This window comes from Dendropsophus ebraccatus, chromosome 7, assembly GCF_027789765.1.
Source record: "Dendropsophus ebraccatus isolate aDenEbr1 chromosome 7, aDenEbr1.pat, whole genome shotgun sequence".
In the NCBI taxonomy this organism is placed as follows: Eukaryota; Metazoa; Chordata; class Amphibia; order Anura; family Hylidae; genus Dendropsophus; species Dendropsophus ebraccatus.
Window position 1 is genome coordinate 117,664,579 of NC_091460.1, and position 21,649 is coordinate 117,686,227.

A 21,649-nucleotide genomic window follows, 5' to 3' on the forward strand; every position below is an offset into this window, starting at 1 on the left:
TTTGTTTTTACTGTTCCTAGTGCCTGTAGAACCTCTATGTTATCTTTTGCTACATTTCATAAAAACATTTAGAAACAAAACAGTAAGAATCAGTAAATGCGTGATATATCCATATTTAATATCAACGTAACCTTAAGAAATATTAGAAATATAATCATGGTGCAGGTAACCACCCTCAAAAAGAGATTTTCAGCTCCACCCATTTGTCTTTAAAGTCATTATGAAAGGGGAACTATCAGCACGTGAGACAAATTAAACCTGCTGATAGCCCCCTATACCCCCGGGACACTGAGGAGGGAGGTATGTCTGTTACCTTCCTTCTCTGTGCCGTTCCTGTGCTGTTAGCACTGCGGGCAGGGCAGTGGAGCCCGCGCGATGGGGGCAGGGGAGTGCTCCAAATAGTGCTCCGGACCGAGGATTACACTGCTAATAGCACAGGAATGGTGCCGAAGTGGAAGGTAAGAAACATACCTGCCCCCTCAGAGTCCCATGTAATATAGGGGGCTATCAGCAGGTAAGATTAATCTAACTTGTCGATTGTTCCCCTTTAAAATAAAAGGGCTACACAAATAATGGAAAGTCTTAAAGCGATTCTGTACCCACAATCTGATACCTCCAAACCGCTTTTACCGTCAGATAGCTGCTTTTAATCAAAGATCTGTCCTGGGGTCCATTCGCCAGGTGATGCAGTTATTGTTCAAAAAAACTACTTTTAAACTGGCAGCCCCGTGCCCAAAGGGCGTGGCCTAGATTGTGTATGCATTAGGCAGACACACCCTCTCTGTCCCTCCTCCCCACCCACTTCATCATTAGGAATGATCCAGGCAGATTGTCTCCTATGCATCAGCTGTGTCAGCCCCGCACATGGGCTGGATCGTTAAGCAGCTGTGCAATGTTCCAACAGGAGTAAATGTTTTAGTGGCATTCCTAATGATGAAGAGGGTGGGGGGAGGGGGGAGGGGGGGGGAGAGGTGTTGCAAAGTTATGACACAGGGTTGCAAGTTTAAAAGTTGTTTTTTAGGACAATAACTGCATCACCTGCCAAACGGACCCCAGGACAGATGTTGGATTAAAAGCAGCTATCCGAAGGTACAAGCGGTTTGGGGGGGGGGGGGGGCAGATTGTGGGTACAGAGTCGCTTTAAGTATAAAATATAACTTCAAATATATTACGGGCTTAAATAAAGTTCAGAAGAGATGAACACAGGAAGAAGCAAGTTTTATTAAGAAGAAATGGATGTTAAACAGTATGATACACCATGATACAACATCCTTTTGCCAGTCTTACATGCTGGATAACTTTCTGCCAGGATCTTGTTTTTCAACCAGACAATAAAATGAGACAGTCTTCATTTTTCTACCCTGTTAAGAAAAAATGATTGAACAATCACAGAAACCCCATAAAAAACTATGGATTTTAAACAGGATTTACAAACATTATGAGAACAGGCTATTAGTGTGGCCGACATAACAGGAATACAGAGTAAAGGAGATTAGATAGCTTGATACCTATTGTAGCATGCATGGTTCTCGAGTACACAGTTTTCCAATCACTTTGTTTATCTGTAAAAAAAAAACCAAAAAAACGACAACATAAATTGGAGACCAGAATGAGGATCATCATATTGCAGTATCAGATACTTCTGTAACTCAAATTTAATTTTAAATTTAAAAAGTTTTAGCTTCATTCATACATAGACTAAAGGAGCCGCCAGCTGTTATAATCTGGGAAAACTGACCGATTATTTCCACATGGTCATGCTGAGACCTCTAGAGCACAAGCAGCAGCTCTCCACTTTAAGGACAGGATACTTTCTTCCGTGGTGGCCCTGGCCAGCTGCTGTGCAGTGTACTGCAACACAGGGGAAACTAACAGCAGGGAGGAAGGTGGTTCTCTTACCTTTATCCTCAGCTTTGTTTTAATAATATCCTCAGTTGTATGAATAAGTTAATCAGGTGTTCAGTGCACTGGGGGAGGGGCTACAGCCCAGAGTGATGTCATTGCAGAGCGCCACTGAATATACAGGAAGAGGGAGCAGGTGGGCGGGCAGATGGGTGCACCAAGGGCTCAGTGTACCGAACAGCCTAAATAACATATTAATAAAATTGAGGATGTTTGATTTCATCAAGATTTCGGTGCTGATTCGGCAGTAAAATATGCATCACATCCGGTGACAAGCATGTACATTTCCATCCTGATTTTTTTTTTGCTGGTATTAAATAGAATAGGAAGGTGGAGGATTAGCCTTATTAAACAGCAAAGGGGTTAATCTTCCTACCAACATGTTGAGGATCTGTTGCACACATGCAACAAATCTGTTCCGCCAATATCCTATGGCGAAAATAAACATCACATTTAAAAGAGCAGTCCGCTGAAAGTATTGTAGTGCCCCCCAATGCTATACAAATCACCAATGTACACTTATTACGGGAAATGCATATAAATAGCTTTTTTCCCTGCACTTACTACTACATCAAGGCTTCACTTCCTGGATAACATGGTGATGTCACTTCCTGGATAACATGGTGATGTCACTTCCTGGATAACATGGTGATGTCACTTCCTGGATAACATGGTGATGTCACTTCTTGGATAACATGGTGATGTCACTTCCTGGATAACATGGTGATGTCACGACCCGACACCCAGAGCTGTGCGGGCTGTGGCTGCTGGAGAGGATGATGGCAGAGGGATGCTCAGTGTCCCTCTAGTGCCCTGTGTCCCTCAGTGTCCCCCTGCCATCATCCTCCCCAGCAGCCACAGCCCGCACAGCTCTTGGAGTCGGGTCTTGACATCACCATTTTATCCAGGAAGTGATATCACTATGTTATTCAGGAAGTGACATCACCATGTTATCCAGGAAGTGACATCACCATGTTATCCAGGAAGTGACATCACCATGTTATCCAGGAAGTGACATCACCATGTTATCCAGGGGATCCTTGATACAGTAGTAAGTGCAGGGAAAAAAGCAGGGAAAAGTTTATTTTTGCTTCTACAGCCATGCCTGTTCTGGAAACTATTTGCACTGCAACTGTGACTATATAGTCCCTATTACTCTCAGGTTCCTGTATATTGTACATGTGTTTAACTCTGTGCAGTGGTATGCAAAGGCTGAAGATCACGTGACCATGCCCTGTAACCATGGTTCCTCCAATGGCCGTCGAGCTTTGGCCAGGGGTTACCATGTGACTTCCTCTTGCCAGAGAGTCTGCTCCCTGTTCCCAAGCAAGGAGGTTGTGTTCCTGTGTGTCCCTCTTCAATTTCAGAAGAGTGGACTTGGTGCTCTGCTGTACAGATCCTGGCTACTCAACTGCTCAAGTGCCTGGAGTATCTCCTCCTCATCTGTGTGACGTTCCTGTTATTCCTCTGCTCAACAAGTCAAGATATTCACAGCAAGTATTCTAAACCACCCAGCATCTCTATTCTTCTCTCACTACTACTCCCATCATCCGGCACGTTTCACCTCAGCCTATGCAGCACCACCTTTGCTCTGTCTATAGAAGTCTGCTATATACCCGGTTGCATCCGGAAGAGACTGTTGCTACCAGTTACCTTAGTTACAATAAAAGTGTAACCACCGCCAGTGGCGTAGCGACCGCGGTCGCCACCAAGGGGGGGGGGGCCCACGAGGCCCCCCCTTACCACTGCACTGCCCGCCTCTCAATCCCTCTTGTGACCGCAAGCAATGTTTTGCATGCGATCACAAGAGGCAGGGGCCCCGGGCTGTCTTGCGGCTGCCCAGGGAGCTCTCTGTTCGCCGGGGGGAACTACTTCCAGCTCAGGGAGCATCGCGTTGGGAAAAAACAGGTCCCGCGAAGCCCCGCCCCCCCCCCCGCCGCGGAAAGCCCGCCAGCGCGTGTGACCTGGGGGCTACAGAAATCATTCAGGTGAGTATAGATTTTTTTGTTTTTAAGGAGATGATGAGGGGTGTAGTGTTATGATGATGAGGGAACAAGAGGATGATGAGGGGTGTAGTGGTATGATGATGATGGAACAAGAGGATGATGAGGGGTGTAGTGGTATGATGAAGGAACAAGAGGATGATAAGGGGTGTAGTGGTATGATGATGATGGAACAAGAGGATGATGAGGGGTGTAGTGGTATGATGAAGGAACAAGAGGATGATAAGGGGTGTAGTGGTATGATGATGGAACAAGAGGATGATGGGGGTGTAGTGGTATGATGAAACAAGAGGATGATGGGGGGTGTAGTGGTATGATGATGAGGGAACAAGAGGATGATGGGGTGTAGTGGTATGATGATGATGGAACAAGAGGATGATGGGGGGTGTAGTGGTATGATGATGATGAGGGAACAAGAGGATGATGGGGATGTATTGGTATGATGATGAGGGAACAAGAGGATGATGGGGGTGTAGTGGTATGATGAAGGAACAAGAGGATGATGAGGGGTGTAGTGGTATGATGATGATGGAACAAGAGGATGATGGGGGTGTAGTGGTATGATGATGGAACAAGAAGATGATGGGGGTGTAGTGGTATGATGAAGGAACAAGAGGATGATGAGTCCCCTTATAGATGGTCCCCCTCTTTCCCCCCTCCCTTATAGATCGTCCCCCTCTTTCCCCCCTCCCTTATAGATGGTCCCCTTCCCCCCCCCCCTACCTTATAGATGGTCCCCCTCTCCCCCCCCCCCTGCACAGCAGATAAAACAAAAACAAAAAACAGCACACAACTCACCTGCCCTCCGTTCCCCCGTCGAGCCTCTCTGGTCTGGTCCCGGCTGATGTGCGGCTGCCCGGGGTGTCCCGTCCTGTCCCCGGCAGCGCGGCGCATCAGAGAGCTCCCCGTGCGCCTGTGGCTGTGACTTCCGGCGCACGGGGATCTCTCTGATGCGCGCGCTGCCGGAGACAGGATGGGACACCTCCTGCAGCCGCACATCAGCCGGGGGACTAAGGCTGCATTCCCACGTTCCGTGATCCTGACGGATCACGGACGTGGAATGCATTTACCGGAGTCCCCCCGCGCCCGGACAGCATCTGTAATGAGATGCTGGGAGCGGGGGGGACTGTATTCATAAGCGCCGCGCTGTAGTAACAGCACCGCGCGGCTGATTCATTACACCGCGGCGCTTATGAATACAGTCTCTGCCGCTCACAGCATCTAATTACAGATACTGTCCGGGCTCGGGGGAGGGCTCCAGTACATGGTACAGTCAGTGGCGGATTATAATGTGGGCGGCCGCCCGAACCGCCCATATTATAATCTGCCACTGAATGCCGCCCCCATGAAGATAGCTGGTGGCGCCGCCTGAGGCAGACGACTCAAGTCGCCTCATGATTGCGGCGCCCCTGGGTGTAGTGGTATGATAATGGAACAAGAGGATGATGGGGGGTGTAGTGGTATGATGAAACAAGAGGATGATGGGGGGTGTAGTGGTATGATGATGAGGGAACAAGAGGATGATGGGGTGTAGTGGTATGATGATGATGGAACAAGAGGATGATGGGGGGTGTAGTGGTATGATGATGATGAGGGAACAAGAGGATGATGGGGATGTATTGGTATGATGATGAGGGAACAAGAGGATGATGGGGGTGTAGTGGTATGATGAAGGAACAAGAGGATGATGAGGGGTGTAGTGGTATGATGATGATGGAACAAGAGGATGATGGGGGGTGTAGTGGTATCATGATGGAACAAGAGGATGATGGGGATGTAGTGGTATGATGATGAGGGAACAAGAGGATGATGAGGGTGTAGTGGTATGATGATGATGGAACAAGAGGATGATGGGGGTGTAGTGGTATGATGATGGAACAAGAAGATGATGGGGGTGTAGTGGTATGATGAAGGAACAAGAGGATGATGAGGGGTGTAGTGGTATGATGATGAGGGAACAAGAGAATGATGGGGGGTGTAGTGGTATGATGATGGAACAAGAGCATGATGGGGGGTGTAGTGGTATGATGATGGAACAAGAGGATGATGGGGGGTGTACTGGTATGATGATGAAACAAGAGGATGATGGGGGTGTAGTGGTATGATGATGGAACAAGAGGATGATGGGGGCGTAGTGGTATGATGAAGGAACAAGAGGATGATGAGGGGTGTAGTGGTATGATGATGATGGAACAAGAGAATGATGGGGGGGTGTAGTGGTATGATGATGGAACAAGAGGATGATGGGGATGTAGTGGTATGATGATGATGATGGAACAAGAGGATGATGGGGGGTGTAGTGGTATGATGGAACAAGAGGATGATGGGGGGTGTAGTGGTATGATGGAACAAGAGGATGATGGGGGTGTAGTGGTATGATGAAGGAACAAGAGAATGATGGGGGTGTAGTGGTATGATGATGGAACAAGAGGATGATGGGGGGGTCTAGTGGTATGATGATGGAACAAGAGCATGATGGGGGGTGTAGTGGTATGATGATGGAACAAGAGCATGATGGGGGGTGTAGTGGTATGATGATGATGGGGGGGGTGTAGTGGTATGATGATGATGGAACAAGAGGATGATGGGGGTGTAGTGGTATGATGATGAGGGAACAAGAGGATGGTGGGGGTGTAGTGGTATGATGATGGAACAAGAGGATGATGGGGGTGTAGTGGTATGATGATGATGATGATGATGATGGAACAAGAGGATGATGGGGGGTGTAGTGGTATGATGATGGAACAAGAGGATGATGAGGGGTGTAGTGGTATGATGAAGGAACAAGAGGATGATAAGGGGTGTAGTGGTATGATGATGGAACAAGAGGATGATGGGGGTGTAGTGGTATGATGAAACAAGAGGATGATGGGGGGTGTAGTGGTATGATGATGAGGGAACAAGAGGATGATGGGGTGTAGTGGTATGATGATGATGGAACAAGAGGATGATGGGGGGTGTAGTGGTATGATGATGATGAGGGAACAAGAGGATGATGGGGATGTATTGGTATGATGATGAGGGAACAAGAGGATGATGGGGGTGTAGTGGTATGATGAAGGAACAAGAGGATGATGAGGGGTGTAGTGGTATGATGATGATGGAACAAGAGGATGATGGGGGTGTAGTGGTATGATGATGGAACAAGAAGATGATGGGGGTGTAGTGGTATGATGAAGGAACAAGAGGATGATGAGTCCCCTTATAGATGGTCCCCCTCTTTCCCCCCTCCCTTATAGATCGTCCCCCTCTTTCCCCCCTCCCTTATAGATGGTCCCCTTCCCCCCCCCCCTACCTTATAGATGGTCCCCCTCTCCCCCCCCCCCTGCACAGCAGATAAAACAAAAACAAAAAACAGCACACAACTCACCTGCCCTCCGTTCCCCCGTCGAGCCTCTCTGGTCTGGTCCCGGCTGATGTGCGGCTGCCCGGGGTGTCCCGTCCTGTCCCCGGCAGCGCGGCGCATCAGAGAGCTCCCCGTGCGCCTGTGGCTGTGACTTCCGGCGCACGGGGATCTCTCTGATGCGCGCGCTGCCGGAGACAGGATGGGACACCTCCTGCAGCCGCACATCAGCCGGGGGACTAAGGCTGCATTCCCACGTTCCGTGATCCTGACGGATCACGGACGTGGAATGCATTTACCGGAGTCCCCCCGCGCCCGGACAGCATCTGTAATGAGATGCTGGGAGCGGGGGGGACTGTATTCATAAGCGCCGCGCTGTAGTAACAGCACCGCGCGGCTGATTCATTACACCGCGGCGCTTATGAATACAGTCTCTGCCGCTCACAGCATCTAATTACAGATACTGTCCGGGCTCGGGGGAGGGCTCCAGTACATGGTACAGTCAGTGGCGGATTATAATGTGGGCGGCCGCCCGAACCGCCCATATTATAATCTGCCACTGAATGCCGCCCCCATGAAGATAGCTGGTGGCGCCGCCTGAGGCAGACGACTCAAGTCGCCTCATGATTGCGGCGCCCCTGGGTGTAGTGGTATGATAATGGAACAAGAGGATGATGGGGGGTGTAGTGGTATGATGAAACAAGAGGATGATGGGGGGTGTAGTGGTATGATGATGAGGGAACAAGAGGATGATGGGGTGTAGTGGTATGATGATGATGGAACAAGAGGATGATGGGGGGTGTAGTGGTATGATGATGATGAGGGAACAAGAGGATGATGGGGATGTATTGGTATGATGATGAGGGAACAAGAGGATGATGGGGGTGTAGTGGTATGATGAAGGAACAAGAGGATGATGAGGGGTGTAGTGGTATGATGATGATGGAACAAGAGGATGATGGGGGGTGTAGTGGTATCATGATGGAACAAGAGGATGATGGGGATGTAGTGGTATGATGATGAGGGAACAAGAGGATGATGAGGGTGTAGTGGTATGATGATGATGGAACAAGAGGATGATGGGGGTGTAGTGGTATGATGATGGAACAAGAAGATGATGGGGGTGTAGTGGTATGATGAAGGAACAAGAGGATGATGAGGGGTGTAGTGGTATGATGATGAGGGAACAAGAGAATGATGGGGGGTGTAGTGGTATGATGATGGAACAAGAGCATGATGGGGGGTGTAGTGGTATGATGATGGAACAAGAGGATGATGGGGGGTGTACTGGTATGATGATGAAACAAGAGGATGATGGGGGTGTAGTGGTATGATGATGGAACAAGAGGATGATGGGGGCGTAGTGGTATGATGAAGGAACAAGAGGATGATGAGGGGTGTAGTGGTATGATGATGATGGAACAAGAGAATGATGGGGGGGTGTAGTGGTATGATGATGGAACAAGAGGATGATGGGGATGTAGTGGTATGATGATGATGATGGAACAAGAGGATGATGGGGGGTGTAGTGGTATGATGGAACAAGAGGATGATGGGGGGTGTAGTGGTATGATGGAACAAGAGGATGATGGGGGTGTAGTGGTATGATGAAGGAACAAGAGAATGATGGGGGTGTAGTGGTATGATGATGGAACAAGAGGATGATGGGGGGGTCTAGTGGTATGATGATGGAACAAGAGCATGATGGGGGGTGTAGTGGTATGATGATGGAACAAGAGCATGATGGGGGGTGTAGTGGTATGATGATGATGGGGGGGGTGTAGTGGTATGATGATGATGGAACAAGAGGATGATGGGGGTGTAGTGGTATGATGATGAGGGAACAAGAGGATGGTGGGGGTGTAGTGGTATGATGATGGAACAAGAGGATGATGGGGGTGTAGTGGTATGATGATGATGATGATGATGATGGAACAAGAGGATGATGGGGGGTGTAGTGGTATGATGATGGAACAAGAGGATCATGAGTGGTGTAGTGATATGATGATGGAACAAGAGGATGATGGGGGGTGTAGTCAGGGGTGATTCTAGCCTCTCTGCTGCCCGAGGCGAACTATAGAATGACGCCCCCCCCCCCCCGTCAATCCGCCCACATTATAATCCACTACTGCCCCCCCCCCCCCACTGCTGTCCCCAATAAACATAATGTTTGGTCCCTTGCTGCACAGAGGATGTCAGGAGAGGAGGGGGCTGACTTTATAGGAGAGGTCCCAGCAGCACAGAGGATGTCAGGAGAGGAGGGTGCTAATCCTATAGGAGAGGTCCCAGCAGCACAGAGGATGTCAGGAGAGGAGGGGGCTAATCCTATAGGAGAGGTCCCAGCAGCACAGAGGATGTCAGGAGAGGAGGGGGCTAATCCTATAGGAGAGGTCCCAGCAGCACAGAGGATGTCAGGAGATGAGGGTGCTAATCCTATAGGAGAGGTCCCAGCAGCACAGAGGATGTCAGGAGAGGAGGGTGCTAATCCTATAGGAGAGGTCCCAGCAGCACAGAGGATGTCAGGAGAGGAGGGTGCTAATCCTATAGGAGAAGTCCCAGCAGCACAGAGGATGTCAGGAGAGGAGGGTGCTAATCCTATAGGAGAGGTCCCAGCAGCACAGAGGATGTCAGGAGAGGAGGGTGCTAATCCTATAGGAGAAGTCCCAGCAGCACAGAGGATGTCAGGAGAGGAGGGTGCTGATCTTTTAGGAGAGGTCACAGCAGCACAGAGGATGTCAGGAGAGGAGGGTGCTGATCTTTTAGGAGATGGTCCCCCTCTTCCCCCCTTATAGATGGTCCCCCTCTTCCCCCCCTTATAGATGGTCCCCCCCCCTTATAGTTGGTCCCCCTCTTCCCTCTCTCTCCCCCCTTATAGATGGTCCCCCTCTTCCCCCCCCTTATAGATGGTCCCCCTCTTCCCTCTCTCCCCCCCTTATAGATGGTCCCCCTCTCCCCCCCCCCCTTATAGATGGTCCCCCTCTTCCCCCCCCTTATAGACGGTCCCCCTCTTTCCCCCCTCCCTTATAGATGGTCCCCCTCCCTTATAGATGGTCCCCCTCTTTCCCCCCTCCCTTATAGATGGTCCCCTTCCCCCCCTATAGATGGTCCCCCTCTTCCCTCTCCCCCCCCCCTTATAGATGGTCCCCCTCTTTCCCCCCTCCCTTATAGATCGTCCCCCTCTTTCCCCCCTCCCTTATAGATGGTCCCCTTCCCCCCCCCCCTCCCTTATAGATGGTCCCCTTCCCCCCCCCTACCTTATAGATGGTCCCCCTCTCCCCCCCCCCTGCACAGCAGATAAAACAAAAACAAAAAACCGCACACAACTCACCTGCCCTCCGTTCCCCCGTCGAGCCTCTCTGGTCTGGTCCCGGCTGATGTGCGGCTGCCCGGGGTGTCCCGTCCTGTCCCCGGCAGCGCGCGCATCAGAGAGCTCCCCGTGTGCCTGTGGCTGTGACTTCCGGCGCACGGGGATCTCTCTGATGCGCGCGCTGCCGGAGACAGGATGGGACACCTCCTGCAGCCGCACATCAGCCGGGGGACTAAGGCTGCATTCCCACGTTCCGTGATCCTGACGGATCACGGACGTGGAATGCATTTACCGGAGTCCCCCTGCGCCCGGACAGCATCTGTAATGAGATGCTGGGAGCGGGGGGGACTGTATTCATAAGCGCCGCGCTGTAGTAACAGCACCGCGCGGCTGATTCATTACACCGCGGCGCTTATGAATACAGTCTCTGCCGCTCACAGCATCTAATTACAGATACTGCCCGGGCTCGGGGGGGGGGGCTCCAGTACATGGTACAGTCAGTGGCGGATTATAATGTGGGCGGCCGCCCGAACCGCCCATATTATAATCTGGGATGATTGAGGATGTAGTGGTTTGATGATGATGGGGGGTGTAGTGGTATGATGATGAAGGAACAAGAGGATGATGAGAATGTAGTGGTATGATGATGATGGGGGGTGTAGTGGTATGATGATGAAGGAACAAGAGGATTATGAAGGAACAAGAGGATGATGAGGGGTGTAGTGGTATTATGATGAAGGAACAAGAGGATGATGGGGGGTGTAGTGGTATGATGATGATGGAACAAGAGGATGATGGGGGTGTAGTGGTATGATGATGATGGAACAAGAGGATGATGGGGGTGTAGTGGTATGATGATGAAAGGGCAGGAGGATGAAGGGGTAGTAGTATTATGGTGGAGGTGGTTGTAGTATGATGATGGAGGGGCAGGAGAAGGGGACAACATTGGGGGAAACATTGGGGGGCCATCTATAAGGTGCACTACACGGGGGGTGTATACAATAGGGGGATATGTACTATAAGGGCGATCACATAGAGTCAGGGCTACCCACTAAATGAGGGTGTAAAGGGGCAAATACAGATGTGCAGTTTGTAGAGAGATGAGGATGATGAGGAGCGAGGAGTCTAATATGTCTGTCTGGCAGATTCTGTGGATTCGTGGTTCAGAGAAGTTCTCATGACGGCCCAGGGCAGATGGAGAAGATGAAAAGGGAAGAACTCAGATCAGAGAAGACGTCCCCTGTGAGTCACCTGATATAACTGCACTGTAATGTATATGGTGTATAGAGCCTGTGTAGAGTGCGTCCACCTCTATATGACTGTATGAAGTAATATTGGTCTATGTACAGAGGATTTTATTCAGTAGCAGCGGTGGTGTTAGTCAGTATGTGATAGTGTTAATCAGTAGCAGCGGTGGTGTTAGTCAATATGTGGTAGTGTTAATCAGTAGCAGCGGTGGTGTTAGTCAGTATGTGGTGGTATTAGTCAATAGCAGCGGTGGTGTTAGTCAGTATGTGGTGTTATTAGTCAGTATGTGGTAAGGGGGGGGGGGCAAGTTGACCTCTTGCACCAGGGCCCAAGACCACCGCTGTTACTGAACCCTGGCATTGGTGTCCGTTTACTGGTGCCCTGACTAGGAACAGCGAAGAATCGCATGCCCAGTAGCAAGTATACCGCAGTATCTGCAGACCGGTCCCTCAGCTGTGCCACCCTCAGGCCCTGTACTGTGACAATCCTATACCCTGCAGCTGCCCCGGTTCTTGCCCGCTCACAACATCTGCACTGCGAAGTGACCCACACGGGTCAGGGCATCGCACATTTCCTGTAATAAGTGTATATTGCTGATTTGTATAATTTTTAAGGGGCAATACAATACTTTATAAAAAATTTTCGATTGACTTCTCCTTTAATTCTAATGTATGAACATTCCCTAAGAGTCTGAAGAATTACTGTAGTCTACATGTGCGATGAACCACTACAAATCCACATAAAGTTAGCATGGGGTTCAACAGACAGAACAAATTGATTAGTTGCTACTAAGTCAGTGCGGAGATCATGATGCTACAGTGTGCAGCTTATTTTAGAGATTTAGAAGAAGCAGGTTTCCATTACTGAGTCTATTTTTTACACTAAAGCATACGAGACATTGTCAGTACTATTTTGTAACAAAGAAACGACTGGTAGGACTCCATGAATACAATACTAAGATATAGATAAAAAAAAAAATTACTTTCAGAACTCTCTCCCTCTGGACTTACAGTTCTAAAACTAAATGTACTGTATATATTCCTTCTGACCTAATTTATACGCTTGACAGGAAAATGGAGCAAAGACAGATTCGATAGGCATCATTATTATCTATGGCGTTAGAAAAATCTCAGTGCAAAGTGCTGAAGAAAAAGAGGCCATGGAATGAACAGAAAGGTGAAAATAATATGTATGACTTCTCCTCTTCCCCTCTGTAGCCTTGACACCAACTCCTGTGCACAAAGTCTCACGGTTACTCAGTACAAGTCAACAATGTTGATGAAAGCATTTATCTTTCCTCCGTATTATATTCAAGCTAAATGTGAGCATTTTCTTGATCCAATGTCAGTTTGTAATAAATTGTGCCGGAGAGCGCTTGTGCCTCCTTCATAAGAATTTGATGGCTGCACATGTAAATAACTGATGCTATAAACAGTGGTAGAATACATATTCTTAAACCAGCAATAGCTTGGGGATTGTATTGATTCATTATTCAGAAGAACAGATGAAGACGTGTTTTTTTCAAATTTGTTTTTAAAAAATAAAGAAAAATGAAGTTGCAGAAAAAAAAAAGGAAAAGAAAAATAAGCAAGTAATATATTTTCACGGGAAATCTATTCTATTTTCTGGTTGAATTGACTACATCACTGTTCAATTTTGATAGGTGGGGAACTCTGTTCTTTTTCTCATAAGTTTTGTAAAAATTCTGGTGGCGATGGTTGTTGATAGGTAGACATTCCCGTGTTAGATTAGCATGGATGGACTTTTGAATACTGGTGGGTGAAGAATCTGGATGTAGCCCTAGGGAGTGCTGGAAAATATGGATACAGCCTATGGTTATGCTCACACACTGTCAAAATGATGGCCGTTTTTATTGGACGGATGTAATTTACTTGCAAATACTAGTTGTTATTTGCAGGAAAGTGACGGTGGTCTATTAAAACTGCCGCCATTTTGACAGTATGTGAGCAGCCTATGGTTGTATCTAACTTTTTCAGCCACTGCTATTCTAATGCCAAATGAGTAAACTTGAGCAAGCTCTATTTGGGATCATCTCTAATCTCAGTTTTCATTATTGTGCTCGTACATGCAGCACTAGTAGTGGTGGCCACCACTTGCGATCCTGATATTTGCCATGGGGCACCTGGATTTGCCATTGTTTCAAGTGGAGCACCTTCAAAAGTAGCCGTACAGATTTTGATAACTTGCTGTAGATAACATGGCACTGGAGCTCTGACCTCTGATACACTATAAGGTTACTATTACACCGAACGATAATCGGCCGAATCGGCCGATTATCGCTCTGTGTAATAAATACAATGATCAGCCGATGACAACGACCATTCGCTGATCGTTGATTGTCGGGCACCGACGGCGCATCGCTACGTGTAATAACGGTGCGCTGCCAGCTACTGACGATATATATACATTACCTATCCACGCTCCAGGGCTGCTCCTGCGGTCCGCTTCTCCCCGGGTCCCACACGCCCGCTGCGGCCTGTGATTGGCTGAGCGACCTGTCAGCTGACAGGCCGCTCTGAAGCTAGAGCGCCAGGACCCGGGGAGAAGCTGACTGCAGGAGCAGCTCTGGAGCGTGGATAGGTAATGTATGCAGTTTAAGCAAGGGCTGCAAGGACATCTGTAATGATGCCCTTGCAGCCCTTGTTAAACGATTATCGGGCCGTATAATAGGCCCAGTAAACGAGCGCCGATCTAGCACATCGGCGCTCGTTTACAGTTGTTATCAGGCCCCTATCAGCCCGTGTAATACCACCCTTAGGCTATGTTCACACAATGCATATTTTCGTTAAACTACGGCCATTGTTGCCGATTGCAACAACCGCCGTGATTAATACAAAAATATACATTACCTTGCCGTCTATGGAATCCCAGCATAGTATACATAGTATACAATCCGGCCGGGATCTCTAGCAGCGCCGCGAACAACTGACATGTCATTGAATAGTGGCCGCAGAAAACCCTGTCAGCGCACACAGTGGAGCGAGCAGCTCCGGCCTCACACTCCACAGTGTGTAGTGGGATGTCCTGATGCGGGTGTGCACGGATGTGCCCGCATCAGAACTCAATGGCGCTAAATTTCATCCGGCCGGTACTGCAGTACCGGCCAGATGACCTTTTCTGAGACCGGCCGTTCCGTGTTTTGTAGTGTTTCCATATATTTCTAGTTCCAGTAATTCTGTCGTGAACCAGTTAATTTTTCTTTGCATTTAACAGTCGGTTAGTCTAGTGATCTGTGCATTGCTCACCTGCTCCTTGCAGTACACTGGAGGTGCATTTATTATACAGCATGTAGATGCTAGATTTGCTCTCTCTTCTGCTAATTCTTCCACTTTCTTTGTTGTTAGTTTTGGAGTCTTGCTGCTTAGAGCCTTAGACAGCCTGTGGGGACAAAGAAACCAACATCCATTACAAGCAGCTGCTTAGATGAGAGGGGGGAGCAGTGTTGTATTCTGAGGATTTATTATGTCAGTTATATTCTAAGATAATCAGTATTCTGTTACTCAGCTGATGATTTATTACACATTTACCTAAACTATATGATACATTAACAGGGAAAATGGTAAACAACCAAGTGTAGTGTTACATGATTATGAACTGATGTGTATAGGTTGCTTGGATCCCAATATTATGCAATGGGATTTATATTCATTTAATTTTTCCTATTAGTTTTCAAAATTGTATCAGTTTTTAAAGTTACATTTCAAATCGCATATTATATTTTACTCTCAGCGCATTCCTTGTACAATAGTGTAAAAATAAAGAATTACGGTAATATCTCGGTGTTCAAACCCTTTGGTATTCAAACAAGATTTCTATGTGAAGTTTTCCGAACAAAATCAAAAATTGTTCAGCTGACAGTAATTGAGGTGTTTGGACACCTAGGTTACAGGAGCGGGGATCCTCGTCATAATGACGGGAATCCCTGCTCTAAGTTGTGCTCCTGCACAGTGATGTCCTCCCTCTCTAGGTGACTGACACATTCAACTGCATAGAAGACAAATGGCAGAGGAGGAGAAGAAGGGCAGCCCCGGAGCTCCTGCAAGGTGACGTCCTCTCCAGACAGCCTCCACGCTCAGTGGCATAGGAGTCACACCGGCGGACTGGAAAGGCAGGACGTGAATGTGCAGGAGCTCCGGGGCTGCTCTTCTTCTCCTCCTGGGGGTCCACTAGTGAAATTAATTCTTAGGGCCCACCCCACTTACTGTACATGAAAATATTACCTGATCAATTTTAAGTCTCTTGCAAATAAATGCATGATTTTGCCGTCAGTGATTGAAGGGGTACACTGCCAATGACCATATGATCACCATCTCATAATAATAAGTCATAATGTTATTGCCATCTAAGACCCTTTTTGTACAGTAATATATCAAGATGGGGTAAGGGGCTTTCCTCCTAAGGGTACAGCCAATTATAGTTGTGGAACTATTACTCTCTAATTTTTCTGTTTGCTTTATGTAGAGCCAGTTGTAATTCTGAATTACACCTTTAATTATACAATATAAGGTAGCATGGAACCAATGTATTGTAGTTAGGTGAAAAATATGCTTGCAGCAAGATAGATTAAGGAGATCGAGTCTTGTGTCACTGTGAGTTCACAAGTAGAACCTGGAGATGGAAAAGATGACCCCACCACTATGTTGACACAGGATGCGGAAAATTGGCCAGATGTTAATAAATTTATTCGCAAATGGGCATTTTGCGAATAAATATTCGCATCCGGCCATTTTCCACCCAGTACGCCATAGGGGTGGGGACGGGGTATGGAGGAAGCGGAGTGGTCCGCTTAATTCATCATTTTTCTCACAGAGCTGGCGTAGGTTTCCTCGACACACACACTGGTGCGCACGGGATTTCTGTAGAGACAGTGCGCCTCTACATAAATCTCCGTAATATCGGCGCTGCAGGGATATTTTAAAGTCCGGCGCAGAAAACGCCGGACTTAATAAATGTCCCCCTATGTCTAAACAAAAGCTATGAAAATGGTGCAAAACATGACAAATCTTTGACTCATAAAGAATCATCCTCCAGTAATCATGAGAAAAAAACCCTCTGGAGGAAACCTCTAGGAAACCATGGCTAAAGGATTTCCCTTTTCTTAGGCTTAGATATGTAGTGTTTTTCTTTACATAATATAGGTATAGCCAGGCCAAGCCATCACATTATCAAGTTGGTCAAGTTTATTACAGGGCTGTACAAATTTTCCTTGTTCTCTGGTGGAGGCTGCTGTATCCCATCATTATACAAAAATCTATAAAAAAATCTGTGCATTTCTCTGTTAATTGACTTTTATGTATTCCAATTGCCATGCACAGATGCTGCTGTACTGACAATAAAGAAAACTTAGGCAAAGGTGTGTGTATCTCCAGTATTACTAGCCCAACATGAAAAAGCTGAAACATTTTTTATTATGTATTAAATCAATGTGAATAAAATGAAATGCGTGATGCGTAAGCTTTAGAAGAACAGCAAATTCTGCAGCGCGCTAGTGAATTGTAAAGGACTTCACAGACTAAATTCTTACAATAAAACATAGCCCCAAAACACATAGAAATAATCTACATATGAATGATTGGGGGAAAAAAATGAAAAATTTTATATGCCTACATTGGAAATGTTAAAAGGTAACAGAGAGACAGGGGCTTAAAAACAAAATATTCGTTTACTGATATTTAAATGATCTAACATTATATAAATGATAAAGAAATAAACTGGTCTCCTTTGAAGGTGACTTGAAGTAATCGCGGCATGATCAACGCTGTCCTAAAGGTCATATAATGCCATGTAAGTGCACTACAAAGTTATAATCTCTTCAAGGCTGTGCTTTAAAATTACTGTACATCTAAAAAGTTATTTTTTTCTATAGAAAACAGAATATAGCCCTAAACATAAAACACAAAAACACTAGATCTATCCATATAATAGTCGATGACCACTCATACCAAGCGGCCCTAATGGTGGAAGCATACTTTTCATCAACTCTCCATGACTCGGCTTACTGCTGAGTGTTCAAATCAAACAGTTTGTATAATAGTCTAACTTTTTATTTTTTTTTAGAGAGATGTGTTCTGATGCCTATGACAAGTGCTTTATTGTACTATAAGCCTACAACTCTTCTTAATACCTCTTATCAGCTAATATCTCTTATCAGCTGCCAAGCTCATTAATAATAACTCCCACTATTGCCTACTATGGCTTGCGACTTGATTGAGGTTTGAACATGATGTCAAGAATGCCAATTCTCACATTTCACAGAACTTCACTCAAAACATAAAACCCACGTAACACAGGAGCTCAAAGCTGCAGAAAGCTGTGTTTAAAGGTGTCCTGTATCTTTGATAAAAAATTCACTTTAAATTCTCTTACAACAATAGATAAAAATGATCCAAATCAGACACAAATACCCTTTACAGTTGCTTATATTTCAGCCCAATTATCCAGTAGTAATATTGTAGAAAATGTGTGGCTCTAGGGACAGTGGTCAGGATTAATCCCATGGAAGGAAGACCAATAATACATTCGACTAAAGTCAGTAAAGTTACTTTTATTTTTATGATTTGAGTTAGAAAAAAATAATAATGATAGAATATTTTGCAGATATTAAAGCGAATGCACCATCGGATACATAAGTGTTTCATATGGATAGAACGGCACAGGTGCTGGGAAGCCGGTGCCGCGATCCTTTTTTTGAACCACAGCCATTCTATTCCCAGGAGCAGGCTGGGGGTGAAGCACTAGAGGTGAGAGGAAACCCCCACCCCTCTATGATGCAGCTCCGTTGATTCTAATGTATGTCATAGAGGGGAGGGGTTTTCTTCTACTGGGGTGAGGGCCGGAATGCCTCCAGTGCTTCAGCCCGGGCCAGTGCCCAGGTATATAACAATGCCGTACATGAGTTCCGGGCAACAAAAAAAAAAGGACCACGGCACCAGCTACCCCACACCGGCTCCATTCTATTCATATAAAGCACTAAAAGGGAATGTGTCTGATGATATATTTTGCCTGGACGAAGAAGCAAAAAAAAAAAAATCTAAAAATCGGGACTGGTTACCATTTTTAGACCTACGTAGACTATTAGTGAACCCATTCAGGCACAACCTAAGGAATAAATATGTATCCCCAAGTGCCCCTTAGAATGCACTACTACTTTATTGTAACAAGCTGGGACTGCTGAAGAGTACAGCTATTTGTAGTAACAATCCTCAGTAGTTCTGCAGAGTTTGAAGAGAGTGGCAGAACATTTACGAAATTTAGGAAGACCGGGGTAATCATATGCCAGTCTTACATAAGGCCCTGTCCTAAATGACCCCGCTGAAGAGGACTAAAAGGGTTAATCTGTGGACGAAGTTTGAAGACCGCATTTGTCTGTGCATTGTACTGTGGCGCTGGAGGCAAACCTCAGGCAGCCGCCCTATCACTAGCACCCCCCCTCCCTTTCCACCCCTGGCCCGGGAACGAGTTTAACCACCCAAGCCACAACCAGCGCCCCCCGGTGACCTGTCCACCATGGCACAACCCCAGGTATTCACCACATAACAGAGTGGAGGGTGAGGGGTGATAATAGCTGCCAGATGATGTCGCGGACAGAGCCCAGCAGGATGTGGCGACAGTGGTGAGCATTAGTGGTGGGACGGCTGCTGCGGGACAGGTGAGAAACTGCAGGGCAGTGGCTGCTGTCATTTTTGTTAAGTGAAACCTAACTAAAATGACAGTGGGGGAACAACCTGCCGCTTGAGGCGGAATGCTCATTCTGCCTCATGGCACAAGTGGCCCTGCACAGAGAGATGTCAAAAGTTTTGAATGGTCGGAGTTTGGGTGTTCAGACATCCACTGATCGTTATATAGAGCCAGGAGAAGCAGGTGGCTGTAGGCTTTACTCCCTGGCTCACTGCTCTATAATGTTCTACAGTGGTCTATGGAGCCCATTTCCTGCAAGGAGTCAGATAGAGCAATGAGCCACAGAATGAGATTGCTTGTCCCAGAATTATCTAATGCTTGGTGGGGATCTGAACACCCAGACCCTTACTGATCAAAACATTTGACAAACTGTGTTACAAAGCATAAGTTTGTAAAAAAAAAAAAAAAAAAAAAAAAAAGGCAATATTTTTAAGTTTCAGAAATGTTTGATAACAATATATTCATAAGCAATTATCCTTGGGTATTCAGACTCTTTTCCATTTTTTCCATTTAGAAAAACATCACAGCAGCATATTAACCTTGGTAATGTAAAGTATATAAAGTTGGCTGGTTTTCTGCAATTCGTCTATTATTATTTTTACATGTTATTTGTAGAACTAGTCTGCTCTTACCTCTCCTTGAATTCAGAGAACTGATATTTATTGTAGTCTCCACACAGCTCATTGCCCTCATTTATATATGTTTTAATTTCTTCATTCAGCTGAACTTTCTGAAACATAATACAGACGTTTCATTTACCCAGAATTCCTTGTGGGTGGCACATAACATTTTGGAGATTTATCAAACTGGCATAAAGTAGAATTGGCTCAGTTGCCCCTAGCAACCAATCAGATTCCACCTTTCATTTTCCAAAGAATCTGTCAGGAATGAAAGGTGGCATCTGATTGGTTGCTAGGAGCAACTAAGACAATTCTACTTTACACCAATTAAAAAATTCCCCCAATGTGTATAAAAAAAAATATAAAAAAGACATAACAGTTTTAGAAATTTGGCGAGATTCCCAACTTGTAGTTCATGTTTCACAACAGTGTGGAAATCTTTCAGAAACAAGGTGTGCTTCTTTGTTGTACTGCTCTCAGATCTATGTTTGTGCTTGTACAGTATGTGTTCTTGCATGTGATGCAGTATAACTTGAAGCTCCTGGACCCCAGTGCGAAATGTGTAAGAGCAGGGGAGCTTACTATGTGTCTTTTATATTACGGGTGTCTTCTAGCAATGAACAAAAGTCTTTGAGCTTCCTAGGTGTTTTTGCTATGTCTGCCCCCCCTACAGCATAGCCCATGAATCTTATTATAACTTATGATTGTAACATACTTAAAAATCTTTTCTTAAGAATGCTTCATAAATACTTATAAATTGCTATAAATACAGTAATACTTCAATTTTCGAACACTGCTGAATTCAAACTGTTCGGTATTTGAATCAAAATTTAATGTTTAGAACTTGAACTTTGCTCGTTATCTGAATATTTTTGCCAGCATGGACCATGGGTTGGACCTGGTGAGTATAGCACTGGTGAGGCTTCACGTACAATACTGTATAAGATTGCTGGAGAGCATATACAGTACAGTAGTAGTACAGTCAGTGCACCACCATCTCCCATCCTGTACAGTACTGTATAAGATTGCTGGAGAGCATATACAGTACAGTAGTAGTACAGTCAGTGCACCATCTCCCATCCTGTACTGTATAAGACTGCTGAGTGCATATACAGTACAGTAGTACAGTCAGTGCACCACCATCTCCCATCATGTACAGCACTGTATAAGATTGCTGGAGAGAATATACAGTACAGTAGTAGTACAGTCAGTGCACCACCATCTACCATCCTGTAGTGTATAAGACTACTGGAGTGCATATACAGTACAGTAGTAGTACAGTCAGTGCACCACCATCTCCCATCCTGTACAGTACTGTATAAGACTGCTGGAGTGCATATACAGTACAGAAGTAGTACAGCCAGTGCACCACCATCTCCCATCCTGTACTGTATAAGACTGCTGGAGTGCATATACAGTACAGTAGTAGTACAGTCAGTGCACCCCCATCTCCCATCCTGTACAGTACTGTATAAGATTGCTGGAGAGCATATACAGTACAGTAGTAGTACAGTCAGTGCACCACCAT

At 46.2% G+C, this 21,649-nt stretch overlaps 1 protein-coding gene across 1 annotated transcript in view; it reads right to left on the reverse strand.

Annotated features, from left to right (window-relative positions):
- Nucleotides 1–1,201: 1,201 nt before the first annotated feature.
- Nucleotides 1,202–21,649, reverse strand: part of GC (GC vitamin D binding protein) — a 70,388-nt gene continuing 49,940 nt past the window's right edge. The window contains exons 10-13 of the mRNA XM_069978294.1: nt 20,134–20,231; nt 15,070–15,202; nt 1,509–1,562; nt 1,202–1,361 (exon numbers count right to left, since the gene is read on the reverse strand). Coding sequence (XP_069834395.1) covers nt 1,509–1,562; nt 15,070–15,202; nt 20,134–20,231 — 285 coding nt within the window. The 3' untranslated portion in view covers nt 1,202–1,361. The remainder of the gene's footprint in view (nt 1,362–1,508; nt 1,563–15,069; nt 15,203–20,133; nt 20,232–21,649) is intronic.